Consider the following 14,066-nt stretch of genomic DNA (forward strand, 5'->3'; position numbering starts at 1 on the left):
TGGCTGCTCCATTCATTGCTAAAGAAAGGCAAGAAGTTTCAATGGACAGAAGATATTTGACAGTCTGAAAACTGTGTTAACCGCTGCCCTGGTATTAGCCAAACCTAATCATGTGAAGGTGGTTATCGATACAAGTGACATGGTGTGTGAGTGCTGTGTTCCTGCAGGAAGAAGAGGAGAAGAAAGACCTATTGGGTATTTAACTAGGAAGATGAACATTTATGAACAGGAATATTCGACAAATGAGAAGGAAACTTTGAGCTTGGTGTTTGCATTGCAACATTTCAGTGTTTATGTTACCAGTAACACATCTGAGACAATTATATACATTGATCATAACCCTTTGAAGTTTGTGGAGGAATTTAAGGACAAAAATGCCAGACTGTTTAGATGGAGCTTGTTGTTACAACCATTCAATTTGAAAATTATACAGGTGGCAGGTCGAGAAAACGTGATTGCCAGTGCATTGGTGAGACTCGAATGAGATACGGAGGCATTTGGTGGTGGGAGTACGACAGACTGAATCTGAATGTAGTTGTGCATGTTTACATGTTTATAGTCAGCAGAATGTCTTTGTGTGTTTTAGGGTACTAACCATGTTTGTAAGGGGGAGGTGTGACAAGCCTGCTCATTCTGGCAAGTTTATGTCATTTTGGGGTTTTTTTCAGAGACGTTGTAAATGGCCCAGACTCCAAGAAGTCTGAGAGTTTGGATAGATTTTAGGGCCCATTTGTTTACAGCTAACAGATAGTACCTCAGATAGAAGGCTTTCAAGTTTTAAAAAAACTTGTATAATGAAAGGGGAGCGGCTAGTACAGGAGCTCTGGCAGTTCAGCAACAGAATGCATGAAGAAGCTGCCATTCTCTCTCCTCTCTCACCTCAAAGCTGTAAGCTTTTGTTCGAGGTATTGAGAAAGCTTGTAGCCTTACACATCAGCTACAGGAGATGCAGGAAAGTCCTTGACTATGGCAGGGTGGGCGGGGGGGGTGCATTTTTTCAGAAAAATTAAGGATATCTGTTCTTAGTGTCAATGAATCAGTGTAAATAAGATGATAATATTTGTTCACTTGTGGAATGTGTGGCAATACTTCCTTCTCACCCCGGGGGCTGGAAGGTGTGCATATTTCACAGTGGGATGTTGGATAAACTGAGTTTCTGGTTTAGATTAGATTAGATTTCCTACAGTGTGGAAAGAGGCCCTTCGACCCAACAAGTCTACACCGAACCTCCGAACAGTAACCCACCCAGACCCATTTCCCTCTGATTAATGCACCGAACACTATGGGCGATTTAGCGTGGCCAATTCACCTGACCTGCATATCTTTGGACTGTGGGAGGAAACCGGAGCACTCGGAGGAAACCCACGCAGACACGGGGAGAATGTGCAAACTCCTCACAGACAGTCACCGAGGCTGGAATTGAACCTGAGACCCTGTGAGGCAGCAGTGCTAACCATTGAGCCACCGTGTTTAAGTTGAAGACTATTAACAAAACTCATACTCAATCAGAAAAGAATTTGTAATTTAATACACTGGAAGATGCACATAATAGAACAATCCTGATACATTTCCACACTGAGCAGATTTGAATTTATGAAGCTCAGCTCCCTAATCTCGACTGTTCTGGAATGTGAATGTGTCATTACCCTTTCAGGCTAGGAAAACACAAAGGCTGAAACTGGGATAGTAAGGAAGTTGGAAGATGTTCATGTGTGTGAGAGCGAGAGAAAACATTCTTCTGTAAATTACATTCACTGACCTAAGGGTTCAAGTGACATTGAGAGAGACAGGGAGAGACAGGAGGGAAGCTGGTGGAAACATTAACTCTTTGTGGTCTGATTTGAGTGTACACTTGCATGTCATGGATTGAATGTTTGTGTGTTGTCCCCTGGAGCTTGAGATCTGAGAATATCATTAATCTAATTTGCATTTTTGAAATCTCAGATGATTTTAAAAGAAAAAGCCATTTTGTAGGACAATGGTACTGGGCACATTAGTTCAGGCAGCATCCAAGGAGCAGCGAAATCGACGTTTCGGGCAAAAGCCCTTCATCAGGAATAAAGGCAGTGAGCCTGAAGCATGGAGAGATAAGCAAGGGGAGGGTGGGGGTGGGGAGAGAGTAGCATAGAGTACAATGGGTGAGTGGGGGAGGAGATGAAGGTGATAGGTCAGGGAGGAGTGGGTGGAGTGGATAGGTGGAAAAGGAGATAGGCAGGTAGGACAAGTCCAGACAAGTCATGGGGACAGTGCTGAGCTGGAAGTTTGGAACTAGAGTGAGGTCGGGGAAGGGGAAATGAGGAAACTATTGAAGTCCACATTGATGCCCTGGGGTTGAAGTGTTCCGAGGCGGAAGATGAGGCGTTCTTCCTCCAGGCGCCTGGTGGTGAGGGAGCGGCGGTGAAGGAAGCCCAGGACCTCCATGTCCTCAGCAGAGTGGGAGGGGGAGTTGAAATGTTGGGCCACGGGGCGGTGTGGTTGATTGGTGCGGGTGTCCCAGAGATGTTCCCTAAAGCGCTCTGCTAGGAGGCGCTCAGTCTCCCCAATGTAGAGGAGACCGCATCGGGAGCAACGGATACAATAAATGATATTAGTGGATGTTCAAGTAAAACTTTGATGGATGTGAAAGGCTCCTTTAGGGCCTTGGATAGAGGTGAGGGAGGAGGTGTGAGGCAGGTTTTACAGTTCCTGTGGTGGCAGGGAAAAAGTGCCAGGATGGGAGGGTGGGTTGTAGGGGGGCGTGGACCTGACCAGGTAGTCGCGGAGGGAATGTCTTTGCGGAAGGCGGAAAGGGGTGGGGAGGGAAATATATCCCTGGTGGTGGGGTCTTCTTGGAGGTGGCAGATGATTTGGTTTATGCGAAGGTTTGTAGGGTGGAAGGTGAGCACCAGGGGCGTTCTGTCCTTGTTACGGTTGGAGGGGTGGGGTCTGAGGGCGGAGGTGCGGGATGTGGACGAGATGCGTTGGAGGGCATCTTTAACCACGTGGGAAGGGAAATTGCGGTCTCTAAAGAAGGAGGCCATCTGGTGTGTTCTGTGGTGGAACTGGTCCTCCTGGGAGCAGATACGGCGGAGGCGGAGGAATTGGAAATACGGGATGGCAGTTTTGCAAGAGGTAGGGTGGGAAGAGGTGTAATCCAGGTAGCTGTGGGAGTCGGTGGGTTTGTAAAAAATGTCAGTGTCAAGTCGGTCATCATTAATGGAGATGGAGAGGTCCAGGAAAGGGAGGGAGGTGTCAGAGATGGTCCAGGTGGAAGGTCAGGGTGGAATGTGTTGGTGAAGTTGATGAATTGCTCAACCTCCTCGCGGGAGCACGAGGTGGCGCCAATGCAGTCATCAATGTAGCGGAGGAAGAGGTGGGGAGTGGTGCCGGTGTAATTACGGAAGATCAACTGCCCTACATAGCCAACAAAGAGGCAGGCATAGCTGGGGCCCATATGTGATCCCATGGCTACCCCTTTGGTCTGGAGGAAGTGGGAGGATTCAAAGAAGAAATTGTTAAGGGCGAGGACCAGTTCGGCCAAATGAATGAGAGTGTTGGTGGAAGAGTACTGTTGGGGACGTTGGGAGAGGCAAAAACAGAGGGCTTGGAAGCCCTGGTCATGGCGGATGGAGGTGTAGAGGGATTGGATATTCATGGTGAAGATGAGGCGTTGGGGGCCGGGGAAACGGAAGTCTTGGAGGAGGTGGAAGGCATGGGTGGTGTCTCGAACGTATGTGGGGAGTTCCTGGACTAGGGGGGATAGGACAGTGTCTCCTTGGATGCTGCCTGAACTGCTGTGCTCTTCCAGCACCACTAATCCAGAATCTGGTTTCCAGCATCTGCAATCATTGTTTTTACCTGGGCACATTAGCTGAGCGAGGTTACCTCATGATCTTTTCCACAGAGTTTAGACTAGTCTCCTATTATGATGTCCTGTTAAAAGGGAAGGTTATCTAGCCAAAGCAATTGCCCATTTGGCCTGGCTTGATCAGGGGTCTCACTTTGATTTGCATGTAGCTTAATTAGTCAAGCGCACTCAGACCTGTCAATGAGTTTCCCTTCCTCTGCAAACTTTTGCCACTTTATTACTGCTTATCTGGTTAAGGACATGTGGCGTTTTTATAATTTTAGTACCAATTTCTGTATAAAGACAGCTTGTTTGCAGCAATAAGGGGAGTAGCCTGAGAGTGCTTTTAGGGGTAAGAGCTGGATCCGCTACTCTGCTAATGGTTTTAGACCCTTAGCTCAAGCCTGGCTTGTAGGTATCTATGTTATAGTGCAACATTGATGCTATTGGTAAATAAAGGTAATAATTTAAACTATACTGTCGGTAAGAATTTTATATTCCAGATTATCACAGAGTACGATGTCCGGAATGAACCAAGAGAGGCTACAGGTCAAACCCATCAGGGATTCACTGAGCCATTTTGAATAGGTACTTCAACAGTCTGAGGGCATTTACTCTCCCCTCACTTGTCTTTGAGTTAAAGGAGAAAAATAGAATATACAATAGAAAACATATCTAAATATATAAAATAGAATATGAGAAGGCTAATTTCAACAATACTAAGCAGAAGCTGGAAACATTAGATTTGGGAGTGGTTGAGAGTAAATCCACATCTGACATAAAAACCAGTAGATAAGAGCTCAGGACCAGTATGTGAGGATGAAAGATAAGGATGGTAAGATTCAGGAACCCTGGATTACACGAGATAGTGAAAGATTTTTCAAAAAGAGGAAGTAAGAATATGTGAATTATAGGAAACTGAAATTGGACAGTTCCATTGAGGAATATAAAGGAAGCAGGAAAGAACTCAACAAAGAATTGTGAGGGGTAAGAGGACCTAGAAAATGTCCTTTGGCATGTAGTATTAAGAAGGATCCCCAAGGCATTTTATACATATAATATGAGCAAGAGGATAGCTGGGGAAAGAGTAGGTCCACTCAAGCACAACGGATTGAATTTATGAATGGAGCTAGAGAAAGTGGGTGAGGCCTTCAGTGAGTACTTTGCATTGGTATTCACCAAGGAGAAGGACACAGATGTTAGTAAGATTAGGGAAGATTTTGTTGATATTCTTGGGCATGTCAGTATTAAGAAGGGGGACGTGTTGGGTAACTTGTAAAATATTAAGACAGATAGGGATGCATTCAGATCCTGCACAGATCTAGCTAGTGGGAGCACTTGCAGACATCTTTAATGTCTTCTTTCTGCGACCTGAGCTTCTCACCTGCTTCAAAAAGACCACTATTATCCAGATGCAAAAGAAAAATCAGACAGCGTGCCTTAATGACTACCACCCGGTATAAAAGCATAAGACATAGGCGTGGAAGTAAGGCCATTTGGCCCATTGAGTTCACTCTGCCATTTAATCATGGATAATGGGCATTTCAACTCCACTTACCCGTAGCCCTGAACTCCTTGCGAGATCAAATATTTATAAATCTCTGCCTTGAAAACATTTAACTTCCCAGCCTCCACTGTGCTCTGTGGCAATGAATTCTACGGGCCCACCACTCTCTGGCTGAAGAAATGTCTCCTCATTTCCATTCTAAATTGACCACCTCTAATTCTTAGGCTGTGTCCACAGGTCCTAGTCTCCCCGCCTAACGGAAACAATTTCCCAGCATCCACGCTTGCTTAAGCCATGCATTATCTTGTAAGTTTCTATTAGATCTTCCCTCAACCTTCTAAACTCTAATGATTACAATCCCAGGATCCTCAGCTGTTCATCATATGTTAGGCCTACCATTCCAGGGATCATCCGTGTGAATCTCTGCTGGACACGCTCCAGTGCCAGTATGTCCTTTCTGAGCTGTGGGGTCCAAATTTGGACACAGTATTCTTAATGGGGCCTAAGTAGAGCTTTATAAAGTCTCAGAAGCACATTGCTGCTTCTATATTCCAACCCTCTTGAGATAAATGACAACATCACATTCTTAATCAGACTCAACCTGCAAGTTAACCTTTAGAGAATCCTGGACTAGCACTCCCAGATCCCTTTGTACTTCGGCTTTATGAATTTTCACACCGTTTAAATAATAGTCCATGCCTGCATTCATTTTTCCAAAGTGCACGACCACGCGTTTGCTCACGTTGAATTTCATCAGCCATTTCCTGGACCACTCTCCTAAACTGTCTAAATCTTTCTGCAGCCTTCCCACCTCCTCAGAACTACCTGCCTGTCCACCTCATGTCATATCATCAGTGAACTTCACCAGAATGCCCCCAGTCCCTTCATCTAGATCATTAATATATAAAGTGAGCAGCTGAGGCTCTAATACTGAACCCTGTGGGACACCACTTATCACCAGCTGCCATTCCAAAACAGAATCTTTTATCCCAACTCTCTGCGTTCTGTCAGACAGCCAATCCTCAATCCATGCCTGTAGCTCACCTCAAACACCCAGGCCCTCACCTTACACAGCAGCCTCCCACAAGGCACCTTATCAAAGGCCTTTTAGAAGTCTAGATAGACAACATCCATTGGGTTTCCCTGGTTTAACCTAATTGTTACCTCTTCAAAGAATTCTAACAGGTTTGTCAGACATAACCTCCCCTTATTAAATCCATGCTGACTTGTTCTAATCTGACCCTGTACTTCTAAGAATTTAGAAATCTCATCCTTATCGATGGATTCTAGAAGTTTACCTACAACCAAGGTTAGGCTAATCAGCCTATAATTTTCCATCTTCTGTCTTGATCCTTTCTTGAATAACGGGGTTACAACAGCGATTTTCCAATCATCTGGGACTTTCCCTGACTCCAGTGACCTTTGAAAGTCAACCTCCGCTGTTTCCGAGATAGCCTGCACTATTTCCTGAGCCACCTCCCTCAGAACTCGAGGATGTAGCCCATCGGGGCCAGGAGATATATCAATTTTTAGACCTTTTAGCTTATCTATCACTTTCTCTTTTGTAATGGCTACTATACTTAACTCTACCCCCTGACTCTCCTTAATTGTTGGATATTACTCCTGTCTTCTACTGTGAAGACTGACACAAAGTACTTATTATGTTCTTCAGCTATTGCCTTATCTCCTAACACTAGCCTTCCTGCATCAATTTGGAGCAGCCCAATGCCTACTTTTGCCTCTCATTTGATTCTTATGTATTGAAAGAAACTTTTACTATCACTTCTAATATTACTGGCTAGATTACCTTCATATTTGATCCTCTCATTCCTTATTTCTCTCTTTGTTTTTGTAGTCTTCCCAATCTTCTGATTTCCCAGTGCTCTTGGCCACTTTATAGGCTCTCTCTTTATCTTTGATATACTTCCTGACTTCCTTTGTCAGCCATGGCTGTCTAATACCCTTTCCCCCAATAATCTTTCTTTTCTTTGGGATGAACCTCTGTACCGTGTCCTTAATTACACCCAGAAAGTCCTGCCATTGTTGCTCTCCTGTCTTCTCCGCTACGGTCTGCTTCCAGTCGATTTTCGTCAGTTCCTCTCTCATGCCCCTGTCATTATCTTCAACCATTACATCCAATTTTGCCTTCTCTCTTTTGAACTGCAGACTGAACTCTACCATATTATGATCGCTGCCTTCTAAGTGTTCCCTGACTTTAAGACCTTTTATAACGTCTGGCTCAATACATAGCGCTAACTCCAGAATAGCCTGTTCCCTTGTGGGCTCCATCACAAACTGTTTCAAAAAGCCAACCTGGAAGCATTCCATGAATTCCCTTTCTTTGGAGCCACTGGCAACATTATTCACCCAGTCCACCTGCATATTGAAGTCCCCCATAATCAGTGACTTTGCCTTTCTGACATGCCCTACCTATTTCCTGGTACATCTTGTGCCCCTAGTCCTGACCACTACTGGGAGGTCTGTACATAACTCCCGTTATGGTTTTTTTGCCTTTGTGGTTCCTCAACTCCACTCTCACAGACTCCACCTCCTCTGCCCACCTCCCTGCCTTTTTGATAAATTGTAAACTCTTGGATGTTTAACTGCCCAGTCCTGAAATCCTGTAACCATGATTATTTATGCAGTTAGTTCATCTACTTTGTTACAAATACTACGACCATTCAGTTAAAGTGCCTTAATGCTAATTTTCTTATCCTCATGATTTCCAACATCTCTAATAATATGTGCTAAAGATTAGATTACTTAGTGTGGAAATAGGCCCTTCGGCCCAACCAGTCCACACCGACCCGCCAAAGCGCAATCCACACAGACCCATTCCTCTACACTTACCCCGTCACCTAACACTATGGGCAATTCACCTAACCTGAACATCTTTGGACTGTGGGAGGAAACCGGAGCACCGGGAGCAAACCCACGCAGACACGGGGAGAATGTGCAAACTCCACACAGTCACCTGAGGCGGGAATTGAACCCGGGTCTCTGGCGCTGTAAGGCAGCAGTGCTAACCACTGTGCCACCCTTAAAGTTATAGAGTCATACAGATGTACAGCATGGAAACAGAACTCTTCAGTCCAACATGTCCCTGCCGACCAGATATCCCAACCCAATTTAATCCCATCTGCCAGTACCCGGCCCATATCCCTCCAAACCCTTCCTATTCATATACCAATCCAAATGCCTCTTAAACGTTGCAGTTGTACCAACCTCCACCACTTCCTCTGGCAGCTCATTCCATACACGTACCACCCTGTGTGTGAAACAGTTGCCCCTTAGGTCTTTTTTATATCTTTCCCCCCTCACCCTAAACCTATGCTCTCCAGTTCTGGACTTCCCGACCCCAGGGAAAAGTCTTTGCCTATTTACTCTATCCATGCCCCTCATAATTTTGTAAACCTCTATAAGGTCACCCCTCAGCCTCCGACGCTCCAGAGAAAACAGCCCCAGCCTGTTCAGCCTCTCCCTATAGCTCAAATCCTCCAACCCTGGCAACATCCTTGTAGATCTTTTCTGAACCCTTTCAAGTTTCACAACATCTTTCCATTAGGAAGGAAACCAGAATTGCACGCAATATTGCAACAGTGGCCTAACCAATGTCCTGTACAGCCGCAACATGACCTCCCAACTCCTGTACTCAATAATCTGACCAATAAAGGAAAGCATACCAAACGCCTTCTTCACTGTGCTATCTATCTGCAACTCCACTTTCAATGAACCTGCACTCCAAGGTCTCTTTGTTCAGCAACACTCCCTAGGACCTTGCCATTAAGTGTATAAGTCCTGCTAAGATTTGCTTTCCCAAAATACAGCACCTCACATTTATCTGAATTAAACTCCATCTGCCACTTCTCAGCCAATTGGCCCATCTGGTCCAGATCCTGTTGTAATCTGGGGTAACCCTCTTCGCTGTCCACCACACCTCCAATTTTGGTGTCATCTGCAAACTTACTAACTGTACCTCTTATGTTTGCATCCAAATCATTTATGTAAGTGACAAAAAGTAGAGGACCCAGCACCAATCCTTGTGGTACTCCACTGGTCACAGGCCACAGGTCTGAAAAACAACCCTCCACCACCATCCTCTGTCTTCTACCTTTGAACCAGTTCTCCCTGTATTCCATAAGATTTAACCTTGCTAATCAGTCTCCCATGCCTGCCTTGAATTTAAACCTTGCACACATGCTAACCTGTCGCTTATCTTTTTACCTGACTCCAAATTCCCTGTTGCTTTCCCTTTCCCCTCCCTCAAACTGTCAAGTTTAAGGTCCTAGTGACCACTCTATTTACCTTTTTCGCCAGAACACTGATTCCAGATCTGTTCAGGTGGAGACCATTCCATCAGTACAGATCCCCCAGGTTCTAAAACTGATGCCAATGCTCCTTGAAATGGAATCCCTCTTTCCCACACCAATCTCTTAGCCACATGTTTACTTCCCTAACAAACAGGTCCTCCTTCCTAGCCTTGCCTATGTTGTTAGTGCCAACATGGACCCTCCCGCTCCAATATCCTTTTAAGCTGGTTGGATCTGTCCTGCACCCTGGCACCGGGCAGGCAACACACCAAATGGGACTCTTGATCCGGCTCCCAAAGGGTACCATCTGTTCCCCTAATTAGAGAATCCCTTATAACAACTACTTGTCTTTATGTTTCCCCCTCTTGAATGGCCTACTGCACCATGGTGCCGTGGTCAGCTGGCTCATCCTGTCCTCAGTCCTTTTCCTCATCCGTGCAGGGAGCAAAAATCTCATACCTATTGAACAAGGTCAAGGGCTGAGGCTCCTCCACTCCTGAACTCAGAAACCCCTACCTGCCTCATGTACAGTCACACCCTGTTATTCCTGATCACTAACTGAATTTGAATTACTTAATCTCTCAGGTGCGACTGCCTCCTGAAACAAAGCGTCCAGGTTACTCTCCCCCTCCCGGATGTGCCGCAGTGTTTGAAGCCAAGATTCCAATCATCAATTCTGATCTGGAGTTCTTCAACAACCAACACTTGCTGCAGATGTAGTCACTGCCGTTCACAACAGGATCAGCCAGCTCCCACATCATACAGCTACAGCACATCACCTGTCCAGCCCTCTCCACTTATTTAATTAATTTATACAAATTTATGAGTTAAATAATTTCTAGTACTTCTCAATGGACTTGTTCAACTAACCAACTAACAGTAAACTTCTAATCAATCATGATACACAAGAAATATCAATTGAAACAACTTACCTTAGCAACACGAGTCCTTTATTAGTTCATAGAGTTTTGGATTACTTGTTACTATGGTTAGACCCTCTGCATGTGACTCTCACCTACAGTATCTTGGTATTCCAGTCATTTGGTTTGTCACCAGCACCATCTTATTTTTAATGCTTTGTATTTATCTCTCTGCCTCAAGTAATTAGATTATTGGTCATGTCATTTACTTATTGTTCAGCTGTTGACAGTTCACTCACACCATCTGACACTCCTGATCACCTGCAGAGATTTATTATTTGACACTCCATTGACACCATTTGTAGGATCTTTTGATCTCTGCCGATAAATTCTGTGCCTGTATACTTTTCTTCACTTCATCTGATGAAGGGCAGTGCTCTGAAAGCTTGTGATTTCAAATAAAGCTGTTGGACTATAACTTGGTGTTGTGTGATTCTGACCCTGTCCACCCCAGTCCAACACCAACACTTCCACACCTTGAACTATTGCAGTCCATTTAGGATAGGTAGACCCACAAAGCATTTAGGGAAAGAATTCAAAGATTTTGATCCAGCAACACTGAATGAAATTTTCCACCCCAGATCCCTGATGTAAGAGGGAGGACCTCATTGTAGAGGGCCCTCCACTGGACATCTCTGCTGATGGAGGGTAAAACTGTATGAACTAATTAAGGTAGAAAGATCATACGTTTTCAAGATGTTGGTGTTAAGACATGACAGTGAGGAAGATTCTACAAATACAGAACAGTATGGTGGGATTCAAGGTCGTAGCTCGCTACCACCTTCCCAAGGACAACTGGGGATGGGCAATGAATGCTGGCAGATGTGTTGATTTGGTTGATGGAGTATTATTTGGGATAATGTGATTATTTACTTTGTGAGGAAGAATGAAACAATTTAAACAGAATGATTACAGAATGCAAAATACAGATTGAGGCAAAGTGTGAAATGAGGAAAAACATTTTCATGCAGCAACTCGTTACACCAGTTGGAAGTGTGGTGGAGCTTAGCAGCTTTATTTCTGACAATTGAAGATGGAATTTATGAAAATCTGAATAATCAAACATCACCAAACACTCTTTAGTGAGCAATGTAAGATCTAAGAGCCTTGGCTTAAATCCAGTGAGGCAGTTCTGTGGCCAATATTAGGAGGGAGCTTAATAGACAGGCAAAAGTTGGAATGAAAAGGATAATGGAGTTTTAAAAATTCAGGCCATTTGATGGTTGTTTGAGAACAAGAAGCTGATTCAGTTCAGATCCAACCACTCCTCCTCCATCTGTATGTGTTGTTTGAGTAGTGAGTACTGGGAATACTGGTGAGTGGGAGAACTCCAGTAGGACCATAGCAAATGAGCTAATGCATCTTCCTGAGGACTGAACTTGAGGATGCTTCATTCACCAATATCAGACAGTGAGACTGTATACAAATGGCAGTATTTATTAATTTAAAACATTTGAACAGAATTAAAAAAAAAGAAACCCAGTGACACAAGGCAAGAACCCAAGAAAGTTCCCAGTTCAGGAAGAATATACACACTGGATTAAAAAGAAACACATGACTTACATTAGCACAAAACAGTCACCAAGTAAATTGGAATCCGACCTGTTCGACATGAGATTCTGATATCTAGGTGCAGAAATGCCTGATCAATAATAATTTTGCAGATACAATAACATGCTTTTTTTAAAATACAGTTGGAAAATCTCTTTTGAGAACAGGCAACATCTAAAAAATAAAATGCACTTAGTGCAAGACATTGAATCACAAAGGTCAATATTACAGGGAAAAAGACCATCAACTTAAATCCTTCACAGCTTTTGGTAAATGAATCAGGTAAAATAACCAACACTACACAGTTTTCTTTCTAAAATGTTTGGTATGGATCAATCTGTTGTAATCAGACCTTTAGATTTATAGATAATGTAAATATTGGAATGCTTTCACAGATAAATGAGGTTACAAAGCTTTTGATGAATTACCAGGGCCACTGGTTCACAGTAGCTAACCAAATCAACTTCTGCTTTAACTTCATTGCCAGCAACTTTTAAACTAGGCGTTGGAGGAGGTGATGTTGTGTGACTTGACCCATTTATAGAACCAGGCCAAGCGAATTAAGGATGGACAATGTATAAGTTCCATTTTTATTCAATATGTGATTTTCACTGTGTCGGGGGTAAGTGAGGATTCACATTCTATGCTGGAATTAAGAGACATCAAATGTATCAATTTCCTTTTTATACCTTTGCATGAAATTGAGTTTCAAGGGTTGTATTCTGACTTTTTTTAATCCCCCTCAAGACTGTAAAGCAGTGGCCTTAGTTACAATCTCTTTTTAAAGATAAAACACTAGGCCTATGAACACAGCAACAAAGGTTCAATTCCAACAGAACTAAGGCAAAGGAAAAGAACAGAATTTACATAATTTGCATTGAGGCAAAAGTTTACCTGGAGCAACAGATGCTATTCCAGGTTACACATTTATACACACACACACCCCCATGCACACATATCTACACATTATGTACAGACATATACATTTGCACATGCATACACATACATACTCTGTGGTATAATTATTAGCAAGCACCTAGACAGCAAATGCTTGTGTGCATAGGCCCATTCTGTACTGAAATAAAATCCAGCCAAGTCACTTGAATTACAAGTTGCAAACAGCACACCACAATTAACATTGCTGTGCTTTATCAGTATTAAAAAAATAATTAAAAATAAACTTTTAAATAGATAATTCCAAAGTCATTCCTGCTAAAATTAATGTGTGCATTCAAGTGGTACTTAATATATGGCTTCTTGTACATATCTTTAGTGAAAATATACATCTAGGACATAATTCAAGTACAAATGTACAAAATATGTAAACTCATACAGCAGGTTATTTTTGTTGCAATATAATACATTTTAATACATGTTCCCAGTTTAACCTGAAATATATCAGCTTCCTCCTTTTTATGGTGACATGTGGTCAGCAGCTACAGAGTTTTTGAAGGGTCATCTTCATCGTCACTGAAGCTACTCTTGAAACAGACCTAGAACAAGAGAAATGTACACATTAAGTATTGTGACTATGTTCAATTTTTGTCACCTCACTTCAAGATAGGACACAATTTTTTTTGGGGGGGTGGAGGCTCACCAGACTATTCTTGGAGTGAGGGGACTGGGTCATGAGGACAGATTTAAATTACTCTTGTTTCCTGGAGATTACAAAGGTGACAGGTGGCCACTATAACATTCAAAGTGTTTTACAGGGTAAATGCTAAGAGATTGCTCATGTCTTTCTTACTGCAGTGAGAGGCCATTGTCCCACGAAAAGGGGGAACGCTGTTCACGATTACGATTAGGAGGAGTCTTTGGAACAGTCTACCCTCAGAGTTGGGAATATTCCATTGAACAATGTATCTATAACTGAAATTGGCTCTTTTTGGCAATAAAGGGATTGAGTAAGGTACAAACAAAGTTAAAATAGATTATCAGCCACGATCTAACTG

At 43.3% G+C, this 14,066-nt stretch overlaps 1 protein-coding gene across 1 annotated transcript in view; it reads right to left on the minus strand.

Moving 5' to 3' along the window:
- Nucleotides 1-11,977: 11,977 nt before the first annotated feature.
- LOC122556709 (G protein-coupled receptor kinase 6) overlaps nucleotides 11,978-14,066 on the minus strand; it is a 120,955-nt gene continuing 118,866 nt past the window's right edge. Inside the window, exon 16 of the mRNA XM_087974343.1 lies at nucleotides 11,978-13,607. Within this exon, the coding sequence (XP_087830469.1) occupies nucleotides 13,551-13,607 (57 nt within the window). The 3' untranslated portion in view covers nucleotides 11,978-13,550. The remainder of the gene's footprint in view (nucleotides 13,608-14,066) is intronic.

Source organism: Chiloscyllium plagiosum, unplaced genomic scaffold (assembly GCF_037043375.1).
Source record: "Chiloscyllium plagiosum isolate Xiang-an unplaced genomic scaffold, Cpla_swu_hap1 HiC_scaffold_2, whole genome shotgun sequence".
Classification (NCBI taxonomy): domain Eukaryota; kingdom Metazoa; phylum Chordata; class Chondrichthyes; order Orectolobiformes; family Hemiscylliidae; genus Chiloscyllium; species Chiloscyllium plagiosum.